The sequence below is a fragment of the Musa acuminata genome, chromosome BXJ2-6, assembly GCF_036884655.1.
Source record: "Musa acuminata AAA Group cultivar baxijiao chromosome BXJ2-6, Cavendish_Baxijiao_AAA, whole genome shotgun sequence".
Taxonomy (NCBI): domain Eukaryota; kingdom Viridiplantae; phylum Streptophyta; class Magnoliopsida; order Zingiberales; family Musaceae; genus Musa; species Musa acuminata.
The window spans coordinates 11,216,335-11,244,211 of record NC_088343.1 but is presented as its reverse complement, the minus strand read 5'-3'; the positions used below and the strand labels follow the sequence as shown (position 1 = coordinate 11,244,211).

Genomic DNA, 27,877 nt, shown 5'->3' with positions numbered 1-27,877 from the left:
TCTCGCCTGGTTCGCCTCAAAGAACGTGAAGCTCACGTGCGCCGAAGATAAAGGTTTAAGCGGCATCTCTTCTCCCTCCACACATCACTCTCCGCCCTGCAGTAGCAGCAGCAGCAGCTCTCCCTCCCGCACCGATGAGTGATATAAATAGGTGGGCCGGTTCATTATGGTCCGAAGGATGACGAGAGAGAAAGCTGGTGGCGCACAATGGCCATGTCTTTCTGTTTCTGCTGCTGCTGCTTTTTTCTTTAGGGTGAGAGAGAGGAGAGAGGGCAGTCAAAGGTCCTCAAAAGGCGCAACAGGTATAACTTATACACATGCGTGCGTATCGAGTTGAAGGCATTGAGAATGCGTGTGGGAGGAGGTGGTGTTGCTCCCGTGCATCGCCGTCTCCGTCTCCTCTTCTCATGGGAGTGGGGACTGTCACAAAATTCTCACCTTTAGTGCACTGGTTCCACAACCAAAGGGGCCGCACTGCGAGGAGACCTAGATTCCTCTCCTTCACCTTGCAATCTAAACTGTATCTATCTCTCTCATCACTGTATTGATGACCTTGTGCCACCTCCTCCCTCCTCATCATGTGCCAGTCCTCAGTCACACAGCATTTTTGGATCTTTCTGCTGATCCCTTTCCCCATGGCACGCCCCCATGTGACCCCTCTCTCTCTCTCTCTCTCTCTCTAGTCTCTGTCTCCGCATCCAATTCTTTCTTTTATTCTGATACTTACTGTTGAGTCTAGCTGTTGCTCTGCTCTGGCTTTGCATCCAAGGAGTGGAGCACCTACCTCTCTGGCTGCATTAATGTCACCATGGCCTGCCCTCGGATAAGCTTGGGAGGGTAGCGTACAAGCTTGCGTTGCCCATAAATCGATATACGTTGACCACGAACCGGATACTGCATACCATTGCGATGTGCAGCCACTGGCCGAGTAGTCCATGGGAACTGCTGCTGCCCTCTTCCTTCTCGCTCGCTCTCCGTCTTCCTCCACCTCTGGACTAGTATTGTTGTCACCTTCTTCCTTCGAACCGAAGTTTCCATCTCCACAAGCATATCTGCCCGCTGGGTTGGCAATCCGTGCTCTTAGTAAACGGTAGTACCATCACTCGGGTCTTTCTCCTTCTTTGGTGAGTCAATACCTACAGTCACTGAAAGGTGATCATTGAGTGCACATTTTGATCCCATGTTGGTACCGTCATCAATGTCAATTCAACGTTCAACGCTCGCTTGATGACGCTGGGCCAAGGCTGTTTAGCATGGGTATCCGACGGCCATGCTAGACCGACGCTGGTAACGCATGGCTACCGTTGAACCATATCACCCATGCTAAACTCGCATGGTTTGACCAGCCATTCCGGATGACAAACATCCTCCCAAAACAAAAAGCCTACGGAGCCGCTGGTGATGCCATTCTTGCAATATAAGTGAATAATGGAGGGTTAGTATGATAGAGATATAAGGTACCACTAGTGCCTGTGACCCCGTCGCTACTGCTGCTGCTGCTGCTTCTCCCGTTTCGAGTCCTGCGTCTGAAGCCGCCTTCCTCGCTGTCAACCCCCCCGTCTGATCTCGGTAGCAGAAGGAAACCCTAGAATTATTATATATACTTGTTTAATGTTTATCTTTCTTTAGCTCTCCACTCTCAAGTCCCAAGAAGAAAGCGGCTCCTCCTCTCTCCGCTTCCCTTCTTTAATGGTGTGTGGTATGAAGGACTAGATACATAGATGAGGCGGAAGAAGAAGGCTTCCGTAGGCGGAGCCGACAGACCCTATTCCCACCGCCGGAGCCGTGGTGGCGATCTATTCTTCTGCTTTGGTTCCCGCCCTTCTGCCGCTGCCGCTGCGCCGTCTTCTTCGTCATCGTCCGCCGCGGCAGCAGCCATGCGCGCGCCGTCCTCCAAGTCCCTACTCAGCCCCGGGCGCGGCCGCGACCCGGCGGCGGCGCCCTTCCTGTCGTCCTCCCTCAGCCGACGCCTCCGGAACAGCGGCAGCGTCAAGGGCGCCCAGTCCCCAATGTTCCCCACGGTGGTAGCCGGGAGGCGGAAAGGCGTCGCCTTTGAGGCTGCGGAGCCGTCCTCCCCCAAGGTCACCTGCATCGGCCAGGTGCGCGTCAAGAGCAAGAAAAAGAAGGCGGCGGCGGCGGCCGCGGCTGCTGCTGCCGCTGCCGCCAAAGGCAAGGCGTCGGTGATGCGCTCGCGATCTATGAGGGGAAGCGGGAGGGAGGCGAGCTTCCGGAGGACGGAGGACATGGGCGGAGCGGGGGAGTGCTTACCGAGCAGGAACCAGAGGTGGGTGTATCACCTCCCGGTCAGCATTTGCGAGGCGCTGAGGGCATTCGGGTCGGAGTTTAATTGCTTCTTCCCCTGTGGCGGAAGATCCCTCTGTTCCTCCTCGTCTTCCTCGAGATCGGCCGAAGGAAGGGAGGGAGGGTGCGGCGAAAGGAGGTCGAACTCGTGCGGAGCAGTGTTCGCGAGGTGGTTGATGGCAGTTCCGGACACCGAGGAGGGGAACGGACGAGAAATCGTGGGTGTGGCAGTCGAGGATGGAAGGGACAGAGAGATGGGAATGGTAATCAAAGAGAGGTTGAGGAGAGAGGATTTGGAGTTCGGGATCGAGACGGAGAAGACCGAAGAGGTGGTGATGGTGGTGGAGAAAAGGGAGGAGAAGGAAGAGGAAGAGGAAGAGGAAGCGAGGGTCAGCATTTGCATTCCTCCCAGGAATGCTCTGCTGCTGATGAGGTGCAGATCTGATCCGGTCAGGATGGCGGCATTGGCGAGCCGATTCTGGGATTCGCCGGCCATGCAGGTGCGCGTGGAAGAGGAGGAGGCAGAAGAGGAGGAAGATGGTGACGATGACAATAGAGATCAACATGGGGAGCGTAATGAGGAAGTGAGGGGAGAAGAGAGGGATGATGAAACTGCTCAAACTGCGGAACCATATCGTGAAGAGGAGGGAGTAGAAGAAAGCCATCAAGGAGTGATTTTGAGTGAAGAACTGATGAAAGCTTCTGATGGAACAGAGGCACAAGAAGAGGAGGTGCAGCCGAATCCAGTCGATGAAAGGCAAAATAAGGACGAGGATCTCATAACGGGGACTGCAGCTGAGCCTGTCGAAGCGATCGGTAACTCGGAAAGGGATAAAAAAGAGCAAGAAGTAGAAGCAGCCGAAGTTGAGTATTCTCAGTTAAAAGAAAAGCCAGAAGAAAAAGAGATGACGAATGATACTCCTCCGAAGGATAGAGAAGTAGAGAAGGAAGAGGATAAAGGAAGGAGAACCAGCAGCTGCTCGTCCACAGCAGATAAAGAGGAGAGGAGATCAAACAGGCTTGCTTCCAAATCGAAGGAGGGATCAAGAAGGCACAGCTCTGCGTTGAGGGAGAGGGACAAGCGGCGACATAGCTTCTCCACAGAGCGGGAGGTGGGAAGACCGAGCTTGGGAAGACCAAGCTTTGGCGGTGAGAAGGAAGTGAGGAGAGCTAGCTTCTCCATTGAAGCGAAGGGGAGGTGGAGCTTCTCCATTGAGAAGGATGGTCTGAGACTAGAAGAGGAAGTAACGGATGAAGCAAAGAAGACCAAAAAAGAATGCTTCCCGGAGAAGAAGGGTCCGAATGGCAACATGGAAGTCCAATACTCGCATACCAAGGAAAAAGAAGGTAATGACGGGGGAGATAAAAGAGGCAGAAAGCAATGCGGAGTAGAACGTGAAGTTGGGGAGAAAGGAGAGGAGGAGAAGAAGGGCACGGAGCTGCCCGACTGCCTTCTACTTATGATGTATGAGCCCAAGTTGTCCATGGAGGTCTCCAAAGAAACTTGGGTCTGTAGCACTGACTTCCTCCAGTGGCGTCTCCACCACCCCAACTATCGGCCTTGTCACCCTTCGAAACCAGTCGCTGCTGGCGCCACAGCTACCACCACCGGCGCTGGCAAAGTCGGCACCAGAGCGGATGAAGTAACTAAAGGTGAAGCAAGCATGGAGATCACTGATGATAGGAGCAGTGATAATAAGGAAACAGTCTCTCCTATCCAGGAGGCACCACAGCCTTCGTCGTTGCCGTCACCACCAGTGTTGCCCACTGTGTCGGACAAGGATAAGAAGCTGAGAGGTAATGCTGGTGTGCTGCCATCACCGGCACCGGCTCCAGCATATGGGCCGTTCGTGCTAACACGGTGCAAATCGGAGCCAATGAGGTCGTCGGCAAAGATGGCACCCGATGCTTGCTTTTGGAAGGATAGACATCGGCCAATTGGGGCCACCGGAATCGGATTCTGAGCTGATACCATCCAAATTAAAATGATTTTGACCGGACCTTAGACAAGGTAAGAATACTGTAACTCTTGTGTGCAATATTGATCATTTTCTTTGTGTTATTACTGTTCTGTTAGCTTGTACAATAGCAATAGCAATCACGGTTTGTTATTTAAATGAATTTTTTGTGTACTGAATGTGAAGGCCTGTTTACATTTGCTATTTTACCGAGGGATCTTGGATCTTATGATGTCGTTAATCAAGTGGTGGACAAGGTAGAAAGATCATTTTACAAGGCATGTTCGGCAATCTAACAAAACACTTATATGTTATATGCCTTGCCCTAAGCATTAAAATTCTAATTTTTGTTTGAGCGATACGACTTCGGAACCAATCGATGGTGTCTTGTTGGGTCTCTTTAAAGCAAAGATCCAACTCTGTGTTGGACAATGCACTTGAATCAATTTCTTATATGTTTGTGGGTTTGATGTTTTGTAGCAATAATAATGTGCACGCCGAAGATGCTAGTTATTTTGTTTGGTAAAGACTGCGGAAGATTATGATAAGATCATGGGATCAAAACATCATATTTAATACTGCAAAAATATAACATAGTTCGATAGTAATCATCTGTATGAGCACATTTGAATGCTTGTTATTTCCTAGACTGATGTAATTTTTTGAAGTTTTGTGAATGTTCACCATCTGCTGCCGGCAACCATATAATAGCATCAACTGTTGTCATCAATTTGTGTGTTGCTTACCTCCAAGTGTTCTTTTTTAGTCTCTTTGTAGTACATATTGGAGATCTGCTGCAATTCGAGTCATGCTATAATGGAAAAGAGATTGTTCTTTCTTGTGTTGGTGCTGAACTCAGCAAGCAAATAGGCTTCATAACCATTGGTGCTCTATGAAATGTGACGCATTTCTTTGGTTGTCTTTCCACAACTCAGATGCTGAGCCAGAAATGCATCTTTTCTGGCTGGCTAAAGCTTGAAGGGAAGGTATTGAAATGAAAGGGAAACAGCTTTGGATAGGTGGTGATTGGTTTCTCATAGCCAAATGGAGATGAGCTTTCAAGAAGGAAACAGCTCTGCGAGTGGGTGCTGATATTGATGTACATCACGTTCCCACAGCCCGCAGGAAGAAGTCTGTCAAGGCTTGGCCACAATGACCCCGTCGTAGGGCCGGAGGTCTTCTTTCTGCCTGCCACTCTAAAAAGAGACGAGAGAATGAGCATGGAAACCATTTCCTCTCTTTCCCTTCCTCCACTATCCGCCATTGCTGGTGAGAGACCACCATCTGTAGCAGCTTTTTCTCCCCTGAAAGCCTTTGTACGGTAAAGGCGATCGCCATTCCTTTTCCTCTGTTTCTCGGCCCTCATCATTTTTGCATGGAACATGCCCTCAAAGCAAATGAGTTGGAAGGAGACGAAGCAGAAATCCGATGCGTCAGATGATCCAAATGATTCCGACCCGAGTCCATACACGGCTTCGGTTTCTTGCTTGGATCAGGTTGAGGATGACCCAGCTCTGTCTTAACCTGATCAATTAAGCCAGCAAAATGAATTGATTGGGTGCTACAAATACACCACCAACGACTGCATCTTTTGATATCTAGCAATCCAAGATGGAATGCCGCTGAGTGGATGTTCTACTTGTCGCAGTGTGTCTCGAGCAACGAGAGATTCTAACTGATGACTTCAATTGTGTTTTCGACTCATATAGCCACCTCTTTTGAGCGTAATAAGATAAAGAGTACATCGTTGACGACGACACGATCTCTGCCTCGCCACGGCAGGTGTTACTTGTGCTGGTTGACCTTCATAGATCGCTTTAAATCCCCACTGGGATTCAGGTTCCAAAGCTATGGAGATGCGTGGAGGTACAGATCGAGTACGGCTAGCGATACCTTTGTCAGCATTCACGTTGTCACCATTAAAATCTCTAAGATCCGGTAACCATTCAATGCACCGAGACCTTCTATATTTGATTTGGTTACCAACTTGTTTGTCGACCTCCGAGCTTCTTTAATGATGTTGTGTGCCGGGAGAAGTTTCCAGGAGCCATACCCTTCTCGTCTGACGACTTGAAAAGGATAGGGAGAGAGAGAGAGAGTTCAAATCTCAGCCATCATCCTACGATTTCATGCTATGACAAAAATACAGACTGAGGTGTTGAAGATCGAGATCAAATGACAGTAATGAGTAGGATTGGATTGGATTAGATACGGCAGGCATGATAAACACATGCTCTAGTTTCTCATTTGACTTTTGATCAATCCTGAGGTGTTCTTCCGGTCACAGAAAGCCTTGTTTGAATCTTCTTCGATTTCTCTCTCTCTATATGTTGACCTTTTTTTCCGTCTTTGTTTTTGTTTATATGCATGCAATAAATCGTGTCATTTTAACCAATCTTGAAACGATGGCTTCTTGGAGGATTCTACGTGAGGCTCAGTCTTCCCGTCTGTTCCCTACCAAGTCAACTGGACAACGAGAGATCGACCTCCACAAGCAACACTCCGACATAGCTTCCGGGCGATAAGGCCGCCTACGTTTTTAGCTCACGAGCAGCAGATCTGTTTGACAACCGATCGAGAAAGAAGAAGAAGAGCACATGAACCCAAGTGGAGGTCTTTAAATATGTAGGCGCATCCCGATAACATCCACAGCTTAGTGTGCCACCACTACATCGAGATGTCGAACTCGGAAGCGTCTCTCGAGTCCACTCCTAGCTGGGCTGTCGCTGGTGTTTCCGCCGTTTTGATCTGTGTAGCTCTTCTCATAGAGCACGCCCTTCACCGGTTAACTCTGGTCAGGCATCTCTCGCTCATCCATAGTGCAATCTTGCCGCTTCTTCTCTTTGTTAGCTTTCATGCCGATCTGATCGTGCGTCGGTGCCTTCATCGGCAGCTGCTGGAGAGGAGAAAGAGGAAGACCCTTAACCGGGCTCTCGGCCATGTCAAAGCAGGTTAGCGAAGCATGCGAGTGGAGTGTGTTGTCTTCAGCTGGCTGCCATTATTTTCTCTAAGAGGATTTCTTCCTGGGCTGTCGTTGTGATTAGAACTCAGGAATCTGGGGTTCATGTCCTTGCTGCTGACTGTCGCTAAGCAGCCCATCTCAAAGATCTGCATCCCCGCAGGCTTGGGAGACTCCTTTCTTCCATGCAAGGATGCTGCACCGCCAGGCAGATTCACCGAGGAGCAATCCTGCCAAAATAAGGTACGTATGGCTCAATAGAGCGATCAATGTTTCACTGCCTATGCACGTACAAGGGAATGAACACTTGCTTATTTGACATGCAGGGCAAGATATCTCTGCTCTCCTCACAAGGGACTCAGCAACTACAGATCTTGATCATCGTGCTGGCTATGTTCCATATCCTTTCTTCCCTTGTAACCTTGGCTCTTGGCGAGGCCAAGGTATTCTTCATTCATAGTTCGTTGTTAAGAACAGAAGAAGCAAAAAGATTGCTCGAATTAGTGTCTGTCTCATCAGGATTCTCTTGTATCCTTCAGATGAAGAGGTGGAAGACATGGGAAGAAGAAACCACTACTCTGGAACATCAGTTATCGAATGGTAATTTCACAAAGATCATCGATATTTCACTACATCTTCAGCGTTCACTTTCCCGATTGCAGGACTATTTGAGCACTCTGACCTCAGCATTTTGACTGATTATATATAATGTATATACATGATGAAAGACATATGGGTAATGTTTGAATGCCACACTTGAACATGACATATGAACCTTAACCGGATACAACCAAGAAGCAATGATCTCCAAGGTGAAGCCTTTCCTTGTACTCAGTGTTCTTTCTCATGCAGATCCTCGTAGGTTAAAGCTTGCACGGCAGACATCATTCGGAGAACGGCATCTGAAGTCTTGGAGTAATCACCATTTATTTCTGTGGATGGTAAGTTCGATTCCTATTGCCGTGCCTCAGCCTCGTGTAATTCCATATGCTGATCACTTGCTTTCTTGTTTGTAGGTCTGCTTTCTTCGACAGTTCACTGATTCAGTCTCGAAAGCCGATTATTTTTCGCTTCGTCGCGGTTTCATTGCGGTAAGACAAGATTATACTCGAGCCATTGGTGCTTACGGGGAAGACGAATCCAAATATTTAACGTGAGTTTGGTTTGATGAACAGGTTCATTTTTCTCAGGATTGCAAGTTCGAGTTCCGAAAGTTCCTCCGGAGATCAGTGGACAGAGACTTTGCAGTGGTTGTTAGTATCAGGTCTTCGTCTGAAACCATACTCTCTATGCTTGCTGAATCCGATCTTTTACACCACTTTCAATTGGCTGCAGCTTCTGGATATGGATGTTTGCCGTGTTCTTCATATTCTTCAATGCCTATGGTAAAGCATCATCATCGGTTAATTAGATCAGAGTTCCACACTACTCTGCTTTCTCTGATCACCTAATTTCTTCTTCTTTTGTTTTTTGGACAAACAGGATTTTATAGCCATTACTGGCTTCCCTTCATTCCTTTAGTGGTATGACTATGCTTTCCGTGTGCTCAGAGAGTTACAAGTGATGATAACTAAGAGAAGATGAAATGTTTCTGTGCCTGCAGATTCTTTTGGTTATAGGAACGAAGCTAGAAGTCATCATAACAACAATGTGCTTAAAGAGCAGTAATCAGGCAATTGTTGTTCCTGGGACAATATGTGTTGAACCTGACAACAGCTTCTTCTGGTTTGGTCGACCTCGATTGCTGCTGCACCTCATGCAGTTCATCTTAGTCCAGGCGAGCTCATCGTCCTGTTTAAAGCTGAAGTCATCTTGACATACGTGAAAGGATATAGGATTTTGATACGATTACCTTTGTGCATCGCAGAACTCCTTTCAGCTGGCATTCTTCGCGTGGACATGGGTGGGTAGGCCATGATCAGTGTTACTCGACTCTTCTATATTTCGAGCTGATGATGGGCATGCTCATGCTGCAGTACAACTTTGGGCTCCGGTCATGCTTCCATAGAGAGGTGGCGGACGTCGTCTTGAGCTTTGGGGTAGGCATTCTGGTGCAGCTCCTGTGCGCTTATGTTACGCTTCCACTGTATGCGTTGGTCACTCAGGTACAGAAGCTCCGAATTAACCTTCCTATCACTTCCATCTGTTCATCATCTGAATCGTTTCTCGTCAGATGGGTTCCTCGACGAAGGAAACCATCTTCACTGATGAGGTTATCGAGAGCCTGAGAGACTGGAAGAGGAGAGCAAGGAAGAACGTTGCAGAACGGAGGTCGCTTGCCTCCGATAAAGACGAAGCTTCATCATCCTGCAGTCACACGCCAAGAAAGCCAGAGTTCAAGTACCCTTCAGGGAGGTTAGAGCTGCTGGAAGTCCAAAGAGTGGTGGAAGAGATCATTCAGCATGGTGCTAACAACATGTCTAATGATGGCGAGCTCTCCTTTGGGCTATGGAGAAGGCCGATCAATTAATGTAAATGCAGGCCTTGACCACTGTATTTACTGTAATTCAGGTCAACATCCAAGATTTTCCAATCGAGGGAGAGGATAGATTGATCGATGAACATAATATATGCTAAGATGTAAGAATTCAAAGCACCAAAGATGTCAATTTTTGATGTAATATTTCCGTTTAGTTTCATCAGTTTTGGTTCTGACATGAATAATCAATTGAGTTGATACAACTCCTTATCTTCTTCCTGCTAAGAGAAAGATTGACGACAGAGTCCAGACTGTCTCAGCTCTCGACGCAATGCTCCAACCCAATACTGCCAAACGAAGTGGGATGTCGAGCTGGAAGAATTGGCACCTTTACAGCGAGAAGGAAGCTCGTGTTTGCGCCAAGCTGGTGAGTTGTCTTTTCCCGGATCTTAATCGAGTCCATGAGCCTATCAGTGCCTTCTTCCGGCGCCATGTGACGTGCAGAAGACGGGCAGTCATTGACGGGAGGATGTTCTACCTAATCTTTGACAGAGCTGCAAGATCACTCACTGTGAAGTGACAGTCCCAAGCAAGCAAGCCAAAGAGAAGTTTTAGTGAGAACCGATCATTCTAGTCTTATCTTTGATCAGAGAGAGGCGAATACAGCAATCGGTGGTTGGGCAGTCACCTTCTCTGGATCATGCTCTGCTCTGGCCCTCCTGATCTGAAATGGGAATTCTAGGGGCCAAGGCATGAAATGCATGAATGGACAAAGGACAGCCTCCTCATGATAGGCTTCAGCCTCACTCGCCAACTTCAGCGGCCAGCTCATGCCACCGTGTTCCCTCTCCCTCAACTCTCCATCAAAAGCTCCCCCTTGTGCACTTCCTCTGTGTCCATCGTTATCCTCCATAGCAGCGGCTAGGCGTCGCCACGACCCGATGGCCTCCTCCCCCATCTTCGTCGACCTCCCCACATTTCTCCTCCTCCTCCTCCTTACCACCTCCGGTCTCTTCTGCCAAGCCACAGGCGCGGTGGCTCCTGGTCCTAAGCCAGCGCCGCTCAACCTCACCGGCATTCTCGAGAAGGGCGGGCAGTACGGCACCTTCCTTCGCCTGCTCAAAGAAACACAGGTCGGCGAGCAGATAGAGAGCCAGCTGAACAACTCCTTCAATGGCCTCACCATCTTCGCCCCCACCGACAATGCCTTCAACAACCTGAAGCCCGGCACGCTCAACAGCCTGACGACCCAGGAGCAGGTGTCGCTGGTCCTGTACCACGTCCTGCCCAGGTACTACACCTTGTCCACCTTCGAGACCACGAGCAACCCGGTGAACACGCAGGCCTCCGGGAGCAACGGCGTCTACACCGTCAACATCACCAGCAGCAGCAACCAGGTGAACGTGTCGACGGGGGTCAACGAGACGCCCGTCAACAACAACCTCCATCTGGACTTCCCACTGGCGGTGTACTCGGTGGACAAGGTCTTGCTGCCCGCCGAGCTCTTCGGGGCGAAGCCTCCTGCGTCGTCGCCGCCTCCCTCGGTGGCTCCAGAGAAACCCAACAAGGGCTCTCCGGCAGCGGACGGGCCTTCGGCCAGCGCTGAGGCAGCGCCCTCTGCAGCTAGCCCTGAGGGAAGGATCACAGAAAGGGTTCTGCTTCTGTGGGTCGGGTTGGCGTGCATGGGGAGTCTTCTCTAAGGAGAGCATCGAATGGGTTGTCTGGTTTGCTATCGTGAGTAATTTCCTGCATGCATTTGTACTCTCATTTTTATGATTTATGAGTCGATTTTGTTTCCACTACAAGTGGCTCTTTTCGTATATTTCCCAAAAATCTCGACACGAATTGCTGATTGCAACACATCACTTTCATAGCTTTGGGAAAGACCAATTCTTGCATGCGGTGAAAGAATCAACAGGACAAATACATTCTCACGAACAAGAGATTACATCACTCCATCAGAATAGAACCAAGAAACAGAGGAAGAAGGACGAAAGAGTTGCACTATCCTTGAGAGTCACCGCACTCATAGAATGAGACAAGTCCTCTGCTTTCGGCTCTTTTTCTTTGGCTTTGGTGGGTAAATAACGACCTTTATTGCTGCATCAAACACCGCCTTCACATTCTAAAGAAAACGAAGACGAGAAGTCAATGATCGATACAGTAGTCATCAGATAACTCCAACACTACACCTTCATGCGATGTTCTTAACCTCGCACTACCTGTTGAGTCTTGGAACTGCATTCTATGTAGACGGCCGCACCTATCATTCTCTTTAGCTCTTCTCCCTGTTTCAGATGAAACAGTATGCCACATTTAGTTTTGGGCTGATAAGAACTGCTTGGCAGAGTCATCCGAAGCAGGAAAACTTGCCTGTGCTATTGTGATAGGTGTTGTCCCAGGATGATCGATTATAAATTGCCTGTCTTCTCGTAAATCTGCACCTCAAGGAATCCAATTTACTCCTTTTTTTGAAGATTAAGATCACATAATTCATTGACTAGCATGTTTCAAAGAGTTCAATGAGCTTAAAGAGGTTTAAGAAACTGTGCCGATTGTTTACCAAGTTTAGTTCCGACCAGAACGATGGGCACATTAGGAGCGTAATGTCTCAGCTCGGGAATCCACTGCCAAGAAGAAAGAAAACAGCACGATGAGATACAAATCGAAGACAAAACCGATGCATTGTGAGCTCAGAGAAAACAACATGGCGAAGGCATTCATTCATACACCTTCTTGTACACGTTCTCGTAGCTGGCCTTACTGATGAGAGAGAATGCTAGAAGAAACACATCGGCTCCTCTGTAGCTGAGAGGTCTGAGTCTGTTGTAGTCCTCTTGCCCTGAAATCCCAATGCTCTAAGCATCAGCTTACATCAAATTTTGTTCTTCTCTTAAACTACAGATCGACTGAGAAGTTGCTGTCATCTTCTAGATTTGTGCTTTGGAAACCAACACTTTGCAAAACCTGCTATAGTAGAAGAAGTGCGTCCCTCGTAAACAGGGGCAAATAAGCTCACCTGCTGTGTCCCAAAGCCCGAGGTTCACTGTGCTTCCATCAACTATCACATTGGCACTGAAGTTGTCGAACACAGTCGGGACGTAATCCTATTGCAGTCGATCAAAACAAGAGAAACACAGCTGAGCTCTACCCGATTACCGAGCGAACTCTTCGGCTAAAAGCTAAGCTTTCGGATGTTACCGTCGGAAAGATATTGCTGGTGTAGGAGATGAGCATGCAGGTCTTCCCCACCGCGCCGTCGCCGACCGTCACGCACTTGATGAACCTCGCCGTGCTCATCCTCTCGTTCCTCCTGTCCCTGCTGCCGCTGAAAGAGAAGAAGAGCGATGAAGGTGGGAATTCTGCTGCTAAGTGTTTGAATTTTGAATAGGGATGAAGGACGAACCAAGGACCGGAGGTGAGAGATCAAAGGCTTGTATAATGGAACGGGAGCAGCCCCACCACCATCTCTGTGCACTGATCTCATGCTTCAAGAGGTTTTCAGCAATGATGCCCTGCATCATGTCTAGTGTTCTTTTGCTTGCTTTGAGTGCAAGAGCAGCTTGGAATCACCTCCAATCATCCTCAGCGTGAGTGCTGTTTGGTTTTGGTGTGGAAGACGACGCCCTTCACTTAACTAATTACCCACCAAGTGACCATGATTGCATGGCCATCGAGGTGCCACCATTTGGTAGAGTGAGTCAAAGAAACTTGTGGTGAAGCAACATTGGTGGGTTTAGGTAGACAGATTGCTTTATGGAGATGGAAAGTAATCGAGATCTTAATAACATCATTGGTTTCCACTTGAATTGTTTGAGGTCCCATAGACAACAACATCGACTCAATCTAAATCCAACCCGATCTTTACTATAACTATGATCATTACAGTATGACCACAACAAGTATGGTCAAGATGGCAGATCGAAGTAATTTACAAACTGTTCCAATTAGAACCAAATCATGATTATTAAAGAAGTCATAATATCATGATTTCTTAATCATAATCCGATTTTGATGCAATTATTCTAAGGAAAAACAGTTGAAGTTCTCAATTTTTGCATGTAAAAATAACAATAATTAATATTAATTGGCAAACATTATACAAAGGTATTTTAATATACAAGAAGAAAGAACAGTTCATCAAATCCAATTATCGCATTTCGATCCGGTTCAAAGACGCTTGTAGGAAGCGCCGGCCCAGCAATGGCGTTTGGGCCGATGAGGTGAGCAAGACCCAACCGCGTTCTTGGGTCGAATCGGACCGTTAGAGCCCGGTTAGATACAGTAATGGGCCCAATGAGTCCCTCTACGTCCTCATACATATGGAAAGACTTAATACACCTTTGTGCCCCGATATATATGGGCGCCCGAATGCTTCGCTCGGCGCCTCAATTCAAAATTGAATACTCTTTGTAGCCTTCCACGATTCGCTTATTCCACCGCCTCACGCTAAAGGGCTTCCGCTAGCTCCTTTCGTCTCCGGCGCCATGTTTCCCGCTAGCGCCGACGACTCCCCGGAGGTCCAGAAGCTCTACGATCGTGGGGAGCGCCTCCGCCACGCCAGGGACAAGTCCCAGATCTTTACCTCCTCTTCTTTCTCTAACCATCTCTCCCTTCCTTTCTTTCCCGGTCCTCTTTCGGTATCTAGGGTTTCGATTTCGATGGTTTTCTGTTAGCTGATTTGGTTTCTTTTTTCTTTCTTGATGGAAGCACGCGATCGAAGCGGCTGTCGGCGCGGATCATCCCGTCGTTCTTTAAGTTCTTCCCGGTCCGCGCCAGCAAGTCCATGACCGTCGATTTCGATTTCGTTGGGAAGGAGCTCGGGGTCAGTTCCTTCTCATATTGTCTTGTTGGTCGATTGGTTTCTTTTTCTTTCTTGATGGTAGCACGCGAGCGAAGCGGCTGTCGGCGCGGATCATCCCGCGTGGTTCTTTGAGTTCTTCCCTGTCCGCGCCAGCAAGTCCATGACCGTCGATTTCGATTTCGTCGGGGAGGAGCTCGGGGTCAGTTCCTTCTTCTATTGTCTTGTTGGCCGATTGGTTTCCTTTTCTTTCTTGATGCAAGCACGCGAGCGATTCGGCTGTCGGCGCGGATCATCGCGCGGTTCTTTATGTTCTTCCCGATCCGCGCGGGAGCTTCGGGGTCAGTTCCTTCTCCTATTGTCTTGTTTCTGCTTTCGTGGGTTTGCTTTCTTCTTCTTAGCACTGGAACTTTAGGATTTTCTCCGGGATAACGAACCCCGCCAACTCTTGGTAGGGTGTCGGCTTGCAAAGTATGTGATCCTCTGCCTATTGTTTTGTTTCTTCTAACAGTCTGGGGTTTCTTGTTTCTTGATGCCAAATTTGTTAGGGTTTTAGTGCCATGAAGAAACAAGAAACCCTAAGACGAAAGCAGAAACGCAACAGAAAGGGAAGGATCTCATACAGTGAAATCAGGGTTTCCAATTATGAGACATATTGTTTACATCACGCGATGATTACTGATGGGTTTTTCTTTTTTATCTGCTATCAAAGTGATATAAAAAGTCTCCCTGTGTTTAATTATGGCATCTGAGCTAGCAGGGTTTGTCCTTCGTCTTTATTGTTAGTATTGAACTGAGGTCTTTTGTGGGGCTTTTCTATGTAGAAAGAAAACGAAACATCTTTAATTCATATTATGACGGATTGTTTTCTTTCGTGCACACTTGTTGCCTAGCACAAAACATTAATACTCGATTTTAAGAACATGATTATTTGTTTTTCACCCTTTTATTTTTTCTTCTTCTTTTGTTAGCTGACTAGATGCTAATTTGTGTTGGGATCTTGTGATGCAAACAGAACTTACAAGACTTAAAACTTGGTCATAGTAATACTGATTGTTAGTAGAAAAATATAGGAAGAAATCCAGAGGAATCTAAAACCAGGCCTTAGGTCGTGGGAAATTGGATGATTGAGAAGCAATTTCCTTGACTTGATACTTGTTAACATTTAAAAGATTATGTTATGTAGTATATGGCGCTTGGTCTTACAAGTAAAAGAATAAAAAGGCTAAGAACATAACTATAAGTTGGAGGTGTATCTCCTTGTTGAGGATCAAAAGAATCAAACTGTGTGGTGGTTTGCTAACGCACTGATTAGGTCATGTATGTTTGTTAAACCAGCAGTGCCATCGCAAATTAGATAACATTTGGCTGATGAAAATGTTAGAGAGGATGTGATTGGCTAGGTCATTAGAGGAAGTCGCCCTTGATAGATAAAATAGGATAAAATTTTGGTACTACAGATTATGAATTTGTCATGTTTTTTTCATTTAAAAGAATGTTGTTGCACTTTAGATGAAGTAGTATTTGAGGGAACTGTTGGAAGGTCTGACCAAGCATCATATAGGTAGGTGCCAGACAAAATCGAAATTATTATTATTATTATTATTTTTTCATTGATACAGGCAACACTGGGTGATATGCCATCGGAGCACAAGTGTAGTACCAGTCCCGACCTATTTTTGGAATCAGTCTTGGGCTATGATTTAAATTTTTGATTGGAGCTACAGTTGTTTCGTTTTGCCTTAGCTTTCTGAAAACCATGCAACAATGGCAACAAAATCTTTAGATCTCGACTATTTGTGATTCACCTCATGGATCATTTCTTGTCAATGAGCTTCGTAAATAGCAATATTACCGGTGAAATTACGAGCCATCAAAATACCTTTTTATGTCATGTATGTTTGTTAAACTAGGAGTGCCATCGCAAATTAGATAGCGTTAGGCTGATGAAAATGTTAGAGAGGATGTGATTGGCTAGGTCATTAAAGGAAGTCACCCTTGGTAGATAACATAGGATAAAATTTTGGTACTATAGATTATGAATTTGTCATGTTTTTTTTTTTCATTTAAAAGAATGTTGTTGCACTTTAGATGAAGCAGTATTTGAGGGAACTGTTGGAAGGTCTGACCAAGCATCATATAGGTAGGTGCCAGACAGAATCGAAATTATTATTATTATTATTATTATTTCATTGATACAGGCAGCACTGGGTGATATGTCATGGGAGCACAAGTGTAGTACCAGTCCAACCTATTTTTGGAATCAGTCTTGGGCTAAGATTTAAATTTTTGATTGGAGCTACAGTTGTTTCATTTTGCCTTAGCTTTCTGAAAACCATGCAACAATGGCAACAAAATCTTTAGATCTCAACTATTTGTGATTCTCCTCATAGATCATTTCTTGTCAATGAGCTTCGTAAGGAGCAGAGCAATATTGCTGATGAAATTATGAACCATCAAAATACCTTTTTACATTTTCATTACCATTTCTTGCATCACCAAATGGTGTTCTCCTATTTTATTATCAACTGAAATGATCCATGCTTGTTCATGGATTGTGAACATTTATTTATTTTTATTTATGATGCCACACATCAATTTTGTTTTCTTCACTTATGCAGCAGTGAGCAAGCAACTATCTTGACATGCTAGTTGTGTAATTGTTCTAGAAAATGTTACAACATTCTGAATATTTATCAACAACTTAACTGTCCCATTCTGAATATTTATCAAATATTTTTTGAAATAATATGTGGGTTAGAATCCCAAAGTTATGAGCTGATTACTAAATGTAGTGCATATTTTCGTCAAATTATGAGAACTTGTAATCCCTTTCTGTTCTGAAAAAAAAAAAGAGTGGGCTTATAAGATTATCAGGGTTAAAATGAGGTTGCCACAGCTAATAAATCAATCAGATCAATATTCATCTTCAGTTGATCATAGTTGAGATCCAGAAACCTTGATGTAGCTTGTTTCACTCGATTTCATCCAACAGTTTAAACGACAGCTTAGGTGGATCCATTTTATGATTTTATATGTTCCATTGATGAACCATGACAATGAGTTGGAATACATTTGTCATATGTTCCGTTAGTGATCTCACCCTATTTGTTTGTTGTTAAGCTTTGTTAGAGAGAGAATTTGGTTATATGTCAGATACTGTTGTGTGTGTCTACATATTTAGATGCAATGTGTAAGGGGACCATGCAGACCTCATGTCATCTGATTCCCTTGGACCAGACCTATGACCACAAGTCCTTGTTTTCGTTTTTGGGTTAAAAGGTGGGCAGTTCAATACCTGAACCTGCACCATGTTTTAAAGGCTTCACTTCGACGATTGGATGGTTCAAGGCTTTGAATGTTCAACAAGTTCTTGATGCCTAGGTCTTTATTGATCGTCTAATATTTTATTATTTCTCATTTTCTAGTTTTATTTGCGTAACTCGACGGATGTTCTGAATACTCTCTCCTTTGAGGAACAGATGGGTATTCTTTTAATTCTACTTGTTTGTAGTATTATTTAGATACTGTTGTTGCATGTCAGAGCACAACCAAGCGATTTGATGGCTTCCTCTCCTATTCAAAGATTACCCAGAATGTGTTTCTAAATTGTTGTTCTTGGACAACTGCTAACATGTGGTTTGCGCTCATCTTTACAAGTTTGTGCTTTATTTAACAAAGGGCATTATGTAGTGCATAATTGTTAAGATGGAAAAATATGGAATGCTATGTAGTGCATAAAGCACCAATGTCCCCTGTGATGCAAGATGTAAAAACGTAATCCGATAATAAAAAAAATTACAATTATGCATCAATACATATAGTGTTTTTTCATAAATAAATCAAGAATTTATTTAGAACCACTCCAGAAAGTACGACTTTATACACACATATTACAAGCTCACATGAGAATCCACAAGCTTTCATGTAGAGTCGGAAGTATTAATTAATACACAACATAACGAAGATCACCACACATCAGCTCCCTTCGTTGCACCAATAATAACAGCAATCGCAGCAAGAACTGCCTGCTCATTGAACAACATCAACGCTCATCAGAAAGCTAGAAGCGCTTAAAAATTGTTTAAGAAAATCGGGTAGGTATTCCTAGTATAATACAAAGACATGCTAAATGTCCATTAACAAGTACTAGAACTAGAACTACATGCTTTCTCCAATTAGAGAACTTACATTATGCTCCCACTCTCCGAATCTTCCATCACCTTGATGGACTGGTGTGCTTCTTTCAAATCAAGTGAAACAAATTCTACAAGTGCTATGTTCACCATTCTTCAATTGTGTATATCTTGAAATGCTGCTAATCTTTTATTCCTAGTATAATTTATCTACAACTGCCCCATTATTTTTGTTATTTAATGCTTATTTAGCCTCACCATTCACAAGCAAAACTTCATCATTATTAATCATTATTCATTCATGTGCTTGATAGTAATTACTGATAAAATGAAAGAATGAAGAATAAAATTGTAAAGGTAAAAAGAAAAGCACATTCCAATTAGTATCACATAAAGTCTATTATACATGGTGAAAGAAAGATTTCTTTAACTGAGCAGAGAGATTTCCTCGTGCAATTGAGGAAATCTCATCTTAAATACTTAGTAGCACAATATTCAGCTTCTAGATCGTTTTAATTGTAGACTGAAAGAAGTTAGCAACTAGCTTTTTAAAGTTGGTGAAGATTGTTGAAACTTCTAATTTATGACAAAGAGAGTATATCCATATATACTTAGTAAAATAATCTACAAAAATAACATAAAATATAAATTTATCAAAAAAAATGACGAGAGCAAGACCACAAACATCAGTATAAATAATTTCAAATGGTTTAGAACATGATATGGAGGAAGTGTCAAAAGGAAGTCCGACTTTTATTGTATGAGGTAGATGAAAAATACATGCATGATACATGTACGAGGTAGATGATTGTGCATGAGAGAGAGAGAGAGAGAGAGAGAGAGAGAGAGAGACGTGCACGATAAATCAAGTTTGTGGCTGTCTATGGTACGATTGTCAATGGCATAGATATGATCCAAATTTCTAAATGATACTTCTGATAGTTTCACAAAACATTTTACCTACAAAATTCATATGCAATAATTTTCACCACAATAGCAAACCTATGAAATATCATAATAAGTACAAAAATAAGCCTCTGAAACTTTAACCTAACTGGCACATTGCTTTAATGGAATCTAAAACAAAATTAGAAGATGATTCTCTCATTATCAAGGGAAATGAAAGATTTGCATGCAAAATTCTTATGCAAGACAACCTTACAAAGACTTTGCTTTGACCCATTAGGAGAATAAGAAACAGTTGTTCAAGTTTCGATGCATCCTCCTTGCATTTATGCCGGAGACATCGCTAGTTCTATGGGCTTTGACTTATGTAGATAAAAAATGATGAATGGGATTGTGGCACATGTATTGCTTGAACCAGTCAAATTTAAGACAGTACAAATCAGAGTACTAATTAAGTTGTAACTCTCCCTAGATCTAAGCACCAACACTAACAAACAGATTCGTCCTAACACAACGTGTGGAGAGGAGTTGGCCCAAAATGAAGTGAGAAAGATGGACCTAACAAGCAATGGGCAAGGCAGTGATGGTGCCAGGAGAGGGAGTGTTTTAATCCAGTTCTGGTGCCTCATAACAAGATCATTAGAAATCCTCATAAATGACTCAATCAGATAAAATGAAAGTTATTTTGTTACCATAATGCCCATTTGCATATTATTGGCTAGAAATTAATGTTTTAAAAATAGACATAGTTCAACCATTAAATATGCCTTAGAGCATACGAACACAGAATTACTAAGCAACAATTAATTGGTAATTAAAGTTCAAAAAAGTGGGAAGTGTAAAACAATTAACATAATAAACAAAAATCAGTTCATAAAATATAGAAGTTCAGAAACACGATAGTAAAACAACATCCACGTCTTTAGAGAAAAATTCACTTACCGCAATTGTGCAAGCAACTAAGCCTGGTTTCTCTCTGTAGTCTATTCTAGCACAAAGTAGAATAAAAGCTCCAACATACCATGGGATGGCAGCCAGAAAGAAACCAATTATGAACCTTCCAAGAACAAAAAGGCACTTATCATTAGCTTCCAAACAGATTAAGAACCGATAAAACATATTTAAAGGACTAAAAGAGGTCTACATACATATATTATACAGATATGCATGTTCATGCATATATATGAACATATAACACACATACATGTTCATGCATACATATTTTTAGATTCTGTTCATGCATATACATATAAGGGTATATGTATATGCATATAAATATTATATATTTATATGTGTTTTTATGCGCACACTTACGTAAACACATAAAAACATTTATATTAACATGTGCAGATGTTGATGTAGATACAGCTATATATACATGTTTAGGGAAAAGTAAGATTTGACATACAAAAGCCAACCAATGCCCAAGCCACAGCAAGGAAGACGTGGCAGTCTCAATGGTCTTCCTTCAACAACAGGTGCATAACCTAGAAGGTGACAACGAAACATTAGATGCTATAGAGCACACTGGCATGACAAGAGATTACATGACCTAGTGTGGTGATCTTGAATCGGCAATGACTACAATTAAACTTATATAAAACATCTAAGTTTAAATCACTGATGTCGGCAAAACATTCAATATAATAAGCAAAACAAATAAAATAAATTCTTTCCCAAATGTACCAAAATAGTTCATGGTGGAAATCGATTCAAGAGGCAATGCCTAAACCATTAAAAAATGTGACAAATAATCAACATCAATTTAGAATTTTGCACTATCAAAAAGTCAAGAATTTTAGATGGATAGACGAAAAGAATATGAATGAACTATCAACCCAAAGGAACTCTCATGCAAACAAGTGAAGTGTGACACTTCGAATGCTAATCACTAAAAAGCTTCAAACAAGGGACATGTTTGACAGAGGGAGAAGTGGTCATTCCATGCTGTAAGGCTCACATTCTAATCTAAATCAGAGCTTGCAAACTTCACCCCAGCTTTTATCTTTTCTGCTTCTTATTCCTAAAGCACAAGAGAGGTAAGCTTTGGGTGCATAGAGAAAATTAAAAATGTGCATGAAGTTTGAAATGATTAAAAAAAAATTGATAATGATAATTAGTCATATTTTAAGTAACCAGCAACTTCAAAAGAAGACATATTTTGTCCTTCATATGCCTTATTGGTTTCTCACTATCAGTCCTTGAACGCCTCTTGTGTACATTAGGCTTAAGGTAGATGGTTTTATTATGAGATCTGCATGAGAGTTCTTTCTAAATGATATCGTTTCTTAACCAACATATCTTTTTTCTCAAGAAAACATTTCTTTTTGCTAATTATTATTTCTTTACCAGTGGAATTTCCAGGTTCACACTAACTTAAGCATCCTCCATACAGGCACATTCATTATTTAGCTATCCTTAAAGATTTGGCAAGCATCTTTTCAAGATTCATCACAGCTACATTTAACTGTTAGTTCTCCAAATAGTATACAAAATACAAGCTTCCAAGACTCCAACAATAACAGCAGAAACAGAGGGTTAATAATTTGTTAGTATGCCTATCCACAGTACCCATGTAACCTTACAATCTTTAGTGTTTCAGAGCCATGTATGTGTATCAAAGAAAAAAAAACAAAACGTCTTGGTCAACAATAGTTAAATGAATGGAGGCCTACCACTTATTATTAAGAAAACTTTAGATTTTGAAGAAACAAGAAAATTCTATTTTTAGAGATTACAGAAAAGACATCTCAAATCATTTGGCTTTGTGAACTATTATCCTAATATTAATATTTTACACAAAGGTGGTATCTAGTCTGACCAAGGTAACTCAATTTGGCACCCACAAGAAAGTACTCTATTCCTCTATTTTGCTGCAGATTGTGTATATGCAACAAGACCCAAAGAAACCAGCAAGGGGTATTATATATGCAATAAGATTCAAGAAACCAGCAAGGAGTTACAGACACAAAAAATACAATAGCTAGTCATGAAAGAAGAAGATGAAACCACATATTTTACATGCAATAAGAATCAAGAAACCAGCGAGGAGTTACAGATGCGAAAAAATAAACAATTAACTGGTAGCAAGATAATCTACGAAAGAAGCTAGATGCGGTAACTACTCATGGATATGCAATACGACTCAAGAAACCAGTGAGGAGTTTCCGATGCAAAAGATTTACAAAGATCTGGTAGCAAGATAATCTACAAAAAGAACTAGTTGAGATAATCAATCACGAAAAGAAGATGAAGAAGCGGCATATTCCATATGGAATAAGGCTCAAGATAATCTACAAAAGAAGTCAGATGCAATAGCTATTCATGAAAGAAGAAGAAGTAGAAGCCACATATTATATATGCAATACGACTCAAGAAACCATCGAGGAGTTACAGATGCAAAAAATTTTACACGTATTTGGTAGCAAGATAACCTACAAAAAAAGAGCTATATGCAATAACTAATCATGTAAAGAAGAAGCCGCATATTACATACGGAATAAGACTCAAGAAACCAACGAGGAGTTACAGATGCGAAAAATTTAGCAAAGATCTCGTAACAAGATCATGCAAATACACAAAGGAGAAGAAGAGAAAGCGGATCACATTCATGTAATTCAGACTGTTACAAAAGCCCCATGGGATATTTCTAATTGAACGAAGAACCCATCCTCCCGATCGTTGAAGATAACAAGAATCGGCGTTATATAGAAAACAAAGAAACCATTCAGATCCCATTTGACCTGTCCTCTTGCCCTAATTTCGATCAAACTAAGCCCCTATCTTATCTTTCAACCCTCTGTGCCGCTATGAATTCCCTCGACCACTTCGAAAGTGACTTGTGCCAGACAGACAACCCAACAATACTCAAAGAAATCGTTATTAATCATGCATCAAAGTTGCATACTACCCAAAAAACGAGATGGGACGACGAAAGATCCAAGACCCAACTGACGACGACAGACGACAGACGAAGTGAAGTGAGCAAATCTACGGGAATCAGTGGAAGAGGGTAGCACACCGGGGACGGCCTGGTAGCCGTGGGCGTAATAGGGGGGCCCAGACTGCTGCGGCGGTGGTGGAGGTGGAGGGTGGACAGCGGTGAGGCCCGGCGGCGGCACCGGCTGGGGGAAGCCGATGGCGGGTTGGGCGTAGTCGTGTGCGCCCGAGAAGGTGCCGTACTGCCCCTTGCTCTTGCCCTCCTCTTCGCTCATCTTTTCGCCCTTTTCTTCCTCGTCCCCCCCTTTTCGCCTTCTCCGCTCCCTTTTCTTGGGTTGCTTCGGCTCACCCTTCTTCCCACCGATGTCATTAAGGCTTTACCCTCCGCCCCGTTTGATGACGTCAAGGAGCAATTACTATACTTTCCACACCCTGTCGTACGTTACCCACAAAGCTACCTGCAGTTTTATGAGAGCCGGTCTCGAAGAAGTGGTGGGACCCGACAGGAGTGATCAGTACAAGCCAGACGGGTGAGGTAGCTAAGCCCGGACGGGACGGGCAAGTCGGTGGTCCTGCGTCCATGGAGACTTCAATGCGGCGCGAGAGGCAGCTGAACTAACCCTTCTTTTCTGCTCGTTGGATTACCCGGGCGATGATTGCAGAGGCCGTGCGGGACCCACACATCCTGCTCACGGTTGCCGTCTCCCCGTCGATACGAGCTGTGGGATCCTCCAGCGAAGTCGAAGGCGACGCGTGGTGTCATCGCTGTCAGGTGTGGGTCCCAACCATAACTACGTTGTCGACGGGTCGAGTTGGGCCGACTTGTCTTGTATCCTCGTACGCAAATATCTGGCCCAACTACATCTCTCCAAGAGGTCCATGCATCACCGTAGATGCAACCATCTGCCGTCGTCTCTCTAACCATCATTTGTCTGCCATGCTTTGTTCTTACAAGAATGATGAGAAGGAGGCGGAGGATGCTTGACTGAGGGGGCTCGTGACGTGACAGGGTCCGAGAAGTCGTAAAGTCAAATGACTGATTTAGTTGGCTTGAATTTACTGATCTGGTTTCCACGTGGAGCCAAACAGAGAAGCCAACGAATAGGTTCGTCATCCAGAGTAGGTGCAACTCATAACGTGACCGTCAACAACAAGCAATTGACCAAACCCATTTTGCCTCGCTGGAATCGATTCATCCTGGCACCACTTTGATCCATGCAAGTCACAGAGTTCGTCGGCATGGCTTCTTTTCGCCTCCAAATCTTTGGTGTGAGATCGATGAAGCTGCTGTTAGAGGGTTGACTTATCTAATAGAGCGATCATTTACCAATGTTTTTTTTCCCAAAAAATTAGACATGAATTGATATCAATTTGACATCGACCTCTAAACAATAAACAAAATATCTTTTATATGATTCGTTATGGATATCACGAATAAAAAAGTGTGTGATTGGATTCGGCAAAGAACATTTCTTGCTGGTTATCGGAGAACACGCATCACCCTCGTGTTCCACCGTAACGGCAGCCGACACGGGCCTCTGTCGGTGAGGCAACGTGTTGTGTTATGACGGCCTAACGAACATTTTGTTGCGGTATCATTTTATTAGTTATATATATAATTAGACTTGTGATTTCTCCTCCTCCTGCATATATTTTTCTTTAATATCGTTACACACATGAAAGAGAGCTGATTGGTCCAACACTCCATATGTGTGTGTCCTGTCATGTGTCACCTTGAAAATTCAGCGGACAATCTCGTCTTATTTGGAGGTGGGTCCACCGGACGTCATGACGTGGAGAAGAAGTAGCTGTTGCAGGTAGCCCGACATTTTGACCATTTGCCCCGTCTTGACTCTCTTCACACACCAATCCTTTCGAACAACCATGTACTCGAGCAAGACCGATTGGTGCGCCAATTAATGACGGCCGCCTCATTTCAGAGCCCTTCTGTAGTTAGTACAAGCAGCACTGGTCTATTTTTGTTAAGAAACACGAAGCACGATGGTCCAACATGGTCGATGGACGAGTGGTAAGGAAGCCATTAGCAAGCCATGACCAAGTGAACAAGCACAATGATTCAAACACCGACGGCAAACCATAAACTACTGTAGACTAAGATGTAGTATGATGAATATAGCGGTCTGAGACGTCTACGGAACCGCGTCTCAGCCTTCAAAGCTGGGGGGGTCTTCTCGGTCACGCAGGCGGCAGAAAAAGAGGCCTCCTGCCACTGCCTACTCCGTCTTCGTCTTCATTAGTCGCTTGTCTCCTCATCCTTCTATTCTGCTTATTATTGGGTTCATGAAGGTCGAGCTCCGAAGATGTCTTCCTCCAAAGCAATCCTTGTTTGGCTTCCCCTCCTGTTCTGCTGCTGTCTTCTCCGACCTGTTCGTTCGTCGGTTTCTGTCTACAACTGGAGCTCTTCAGCGACACATCGATCTCGGCTTCGCGGGATCGAATTGCCCACCCACTTGAGCTTGGAGGCCATCACCTCCTCCGGGGAGCCCGGCTGCGACCACCAGCTCGACGGGGCCGGCTCTTCCGCCGGATCGCCGAGCAAAGATAGACACAGGCCATTAAATGGCGCTATGGAGAGCGGGGTGGAAGACGACGAAGGCGCGAAGGATGGCGCGGCACCGGCCTTGAGGCTCCAACTTAAGCATCGGTCCACGAGGGACGCAGCGGCGGCCGACAGGACCAAGAAGGAGTCATTGGAGCATTCGACCTATAGGGACGTCCTCAGAATCGAGACTCTCTTTAGGAGGATCACCGAAAGGAAGAACCAAAACGCCATCTCCCGCCGCGCCGCCGCGGCCGATCGCCACCCGGTCGTTCCGGAGATGAGCCAAAAGGCGGCCGTGGCGACGCCGCCGGAGCTGGCCGGGCGGCTGATGGCCAGTGTCAAATCCGGCGCCACCCTGAACTCCGGCGAGTACTTCATCGACGTCTTCGTCGGTACGCCGTCGCGCCACTTCTCCCTCATCCTCGACACGGGAAGCGATTTGAATTGGATCCAGTGCCTCCCCTGCCATGACTGCTTCGAGCAGCACGGTCCCGTCTACGATCCCGTCGAATCTTCCTCCTTCCGCAACGTCAGCTGCTCCGACCCCCGCTGCGGCCTCGTCTCGTCGCCTGGCCCGCCCCAGCCCTGCCGCACCGCCGCCGCCGATGGCGGCCGCGACCAGGCCTGCCCCTATTTCTACTGGTACGGCGACCGCTCCAACACGACAGGCGACCTCGCCCTGGAGACCTTTACCGTGAACCTCACCGCACCAGACGGGAGCGGTGCAGATTTCCGCCGCGTGAACGACGTCATCTTCGGGTGTGGGCACTGGAACCGCGGGATGTTCCACGGCGCCGCCGGCCTCTTGGGCCTCGGCCGCGGGCCGCTCTCCTTCTCCTCCCAGCTCCGCTCGCTCTACGGCCACACCTTCTCCTACTGCCTCGTCGACCGCAACAGCGACCTCAGCGTCAGCAGCAAGCTCATCTTCGGCGAGGACCATCGGCTGCTCGGCGACCCGGAGATGAACTACACCACCTTCGTGGCCGGGAAAGAGAACCCCATCGACACCTTCTACTATGTCCAGATTGAGTCAATCAAGGTTGGCGGCGAGGCATTGCAGATACCATCAGCGACGTGGGAGCTGGCGAAGGACGGCAGCGGAGGGACTATTATCGACTCCGGCACGACGCTGAGCTACTTCCCCGACCCGGCCTATCGGAAGATTAGAGAAGCTTTCGTCAAGAAGGTGAAGTACCCAATGGCGGTAGACTTCACGATGCTGAATCCTTGTTACAACGTGTCCGGAGTGTCGAAGGTGGAGCTGCCGGAATTCGCGATCAAGTTCGGAGACGGCGCGGTCTGGAACTTCCCGAAGGAGAACTACTTCATCAGGCTGGATGCGGAGGAGATCATGTGCCTGGCGATCCTGGCGACGCCGCAGTCGGCGCTGTCGATACTGGGCAATTACCAGCAGCAGAATTTCCACATTTCGTACGACATGAAGAATTCCCGGCTGGGATTCACGCCGAGGAGATGCGCCGAGATGTAGAGCCAGAAGCCACCAGGTTCCCGACGGCATTCCAAGGAACAGAAACAAAAGGAGAGTTTCAGTAGGTGTGTAAGTGTATTGAGCTTTGGTCACAGCTTTTTGCCCCTAAAGGAAAGTTAGGGAGCTCAACATTACAGCAAAGCCATTTTTGTCACCTTCCTTTTCCTTCTTCTTCTTCTTCTTGCTTTTCACTTTTGGCCTGGTTCTGTATCTACGTAGGTCGGTGCTCCATTACTCATCACACAGAGTTATAATCTGTAAGGATACAGTCTTCAGTTCCCTCACCATAAATGTAAGAAGGGAAATCCAAGCTTCCGCCATTGTTTTGCTTTCATCGGTCATGAGATTTGTCCTTGCATTACTTTCTCTACTGGTAAATATTGACAGACTTCAGATAGGACAACAG

The 27,877-nt window shown here is 45.1% G+C and overlaps 6 protein-coding genes across 6 annotated transcripts; 4 read left to right on the top strand and 2 right to left on the bottom strand.

Moving 5' to 3' along the window:
• Positions 1-1,446: 1,446 nt before the first annotated feature.
• LOC135586474 (uncharacterized) lies at positions 1,447-5,606 on the top strand. The gene is made up of 2 exons (XM_065112545.1): positions 1,447-4,312; positions 5,195-5,606. The coding sequence occupies exon 1, from the start codon at positions 1,722-1,724 to the stop codon at positions 4,263-4,265; it is 2,544 nt and encodes an 847-aa protein (XP_064968617.1). The 5' UTR covers positions 1,447-1,721; the 3' UTR covers positions 4,266-4,312; positions 5,195-5,606.
• A 1,040-nt stretch (positions 5,607-6,646) lies between these two features.
• LOC135614804 (MLO-like protein 6) lies at positions 6,647-10,145 on the top strand. Its single transcript, XM_065112546.1, has 14 exons — positions 6,647-7,053; positions 7,153-7,210; positions 7,304-7,461; positions 7,545-7,661; positions 7,758-7,818; positions 8,071-8,159; positions 8,235-8,309; positions 8,394-8,482; positions 8,554-8,603; positions 8,701-8,741; positions 8,822-8,995; positions 9,086-9,121; positions 9,195-9,323; positions 9,392-10,145. Exons 1-14 carry the CDS (start codon positions 6,937-6,939, stop codon positions 9,686-9,688), a joined length of 1,491 nt encoding a protein of 496 aa, XP_064968618.1. The 5' UTR covers positions 6,647-6,936; the 3' UTR covers positions 9,689-10,145.
• A 173-nt stretch (positions 10,146-10,318) lies between these two features.
• On the top strand, positions 10,319-11,442 carry LOC103987751 (fasciclin-like arabinogalactan protein 6). Its single transcript, XM_009406139.3, has one exon. It carries the CDS (start codon positions 10,468-10,470, stop codon positions 11,335-11,337), a length of 870 nt encoding a protein of 289 aa, XP_009404414.2. The 5' UTR covers positions 10,319-10,467; the 3' UTR covers positions 11,338-11,442.
• Positions 11,443-11,517: 75 nt separating this feature from the next.
• Positions 11,518-13,030, bottom strand: LOC135614805 (rac-like GTP-binding protein RAC2). Its single transcript, XM_065112547.1, has 7 exons — positions 12,839-13,030; positions 12,657-12,744; positions 12,370-12,479; positions 12,201-12,264; positions 12,007-12,075; positions 11,860-11,921; positions 11,518-11,762 (listed from the first exon to the last, which is right to left on the bottom strand). Exons 1-7 carry the CDS (start codon positions 12,935-12,937, stop codon positions 11,664-11,666), a joined length of 591 nt encoding a protein of 196 aa, XP_064968619.1. The 5' UTR covers positions 12,938-13,030; the 3' UTR covers positions 11,518-11,663.
• A 5,169-nt stretch (positions 13,031-18,199) lies between these two features.
• On the bottom strand, positions 18,200-23,776 carry LOC135614803 (large ribosomal subunit protein eL20z-like). The gene is made up of 4 exons (XM_065112544.1): positions 23,502-23,776; positions 20,889-20,967; positions 20,423-20,537; positions 18,200-18,466 (listed from the first exon to the last, which is right to left on the bottom strand). Exons 1-4 carry the CDS (start codon positions 23,692-23,694, stop codon positions 18,407-18,409), a joined length of 447 nt encoding a protein of 148 aa, XP_064968616.1. The 5' UTR covers positions 23,695-23,776; the 3' UTR covers positions 18,200-18,406.
• A 1,778-nt stretch (positions 23,777-25,554) lies between these two features.
• On the top strand, positions 25,555-27,805 carry LOC135614800 (aspartyl protease family protein 2-like). The gene has a single exon (XM_065112542.1). The coding sequence runs from the start codon at positions 25,741-25,743 to the stop codon at positions 27,469-27,471; it is 1,731 nt and encodes a 576-aa protein (XP_064968614.1). The 5' UTR covers positions 25,555-25,740; the 3' UTR covers positions 27,472-27,805.
• Positions 27,806-27,877: the final 72 nt, after the last annotated feature.

Coding starts and splice junctions, on each gene's coding strand:
- LOC135586474 (XM_065112545.1), top strand. CDS start 1,722: ATGAGGCGGAAGAAGAAGGCTTCCGTAGGCGGAGCCGACAGACCCTAT.
- LOC135614804 (XM_065112546.1), top strand. CDS start 6,937: ATGTCGAACTCGGAAGCGTCTCTCGAGTCCACTCCTAGCTGGGCTGTC. Junction 7,054..7,152: donor CCCTTCACCGGTTAACTCTG/GTCAGGCATCTC, acceptor CTTCATCGGCAG/CTGCTGGAGAGGAGAAAGAG. Junction 8,996..9,085: donor TGCAGTTCATCTTAGTCCAG/GCGAGCTCATCG, acceptor TGTGCATCGCAG/AACTCCTTTCAGCTGGCATT.
- LOC103987751 (XM_009406139.3), top strand. CDS start 10,468: ATGCCACCGTGTTCCCTCTCCCTCAACTCTCCATCAAAAGCTCCCCCT.
- LOC135614805 (XM_065112547.1), bottom strand. CDS start 12,937: ATGAGCACGGCGAGGTTCATCAAGTGCGTGACGGTCGGCGACGGCGCG. Junction 12,745..12,838: donor CCAGCAATATCTTTCCGACG/GTAACATCCGAA, acceptor CGACTGCAATAG/GATTACGTCCCGACTGTGTT. Junction 12,265..12,369: donor ACGAGAACGTGTACAAGAAG/GTGTATGAATGA, acceptor TCTTCTTGGCAG/TGGATTCCCGAGCTGAGACA.
- LOC135614803 (XM_065112544.1), bottom strand. CDS start 23,694: ATGAGCGAAGAGGAGGGCAAGAGCAAGGGGCAGTACGGCACCTTCTCG. Junction 20,968..23,501: donor CGGCTACCAGGCCGTCCCCG/GTGTGCTACCCT, acceptor GTCACCTTCTAG/GTTATGCACCTGTTGTTGAA. Junction 18,467..20,422: donor TAGTTGCTTGCACAATTGCG/GTAAGTGAATTT, acceptor TTCAATGAGCAG/GCAGTTCTTGCTGCGATTGC.
- LOC135614800 (XM_065112542.1), top strand. CDS start 25,741: ATGTCTTCCTCCAAAGCAATCCTTGTTTGGCTTCCCCTCCTGTTCTGC.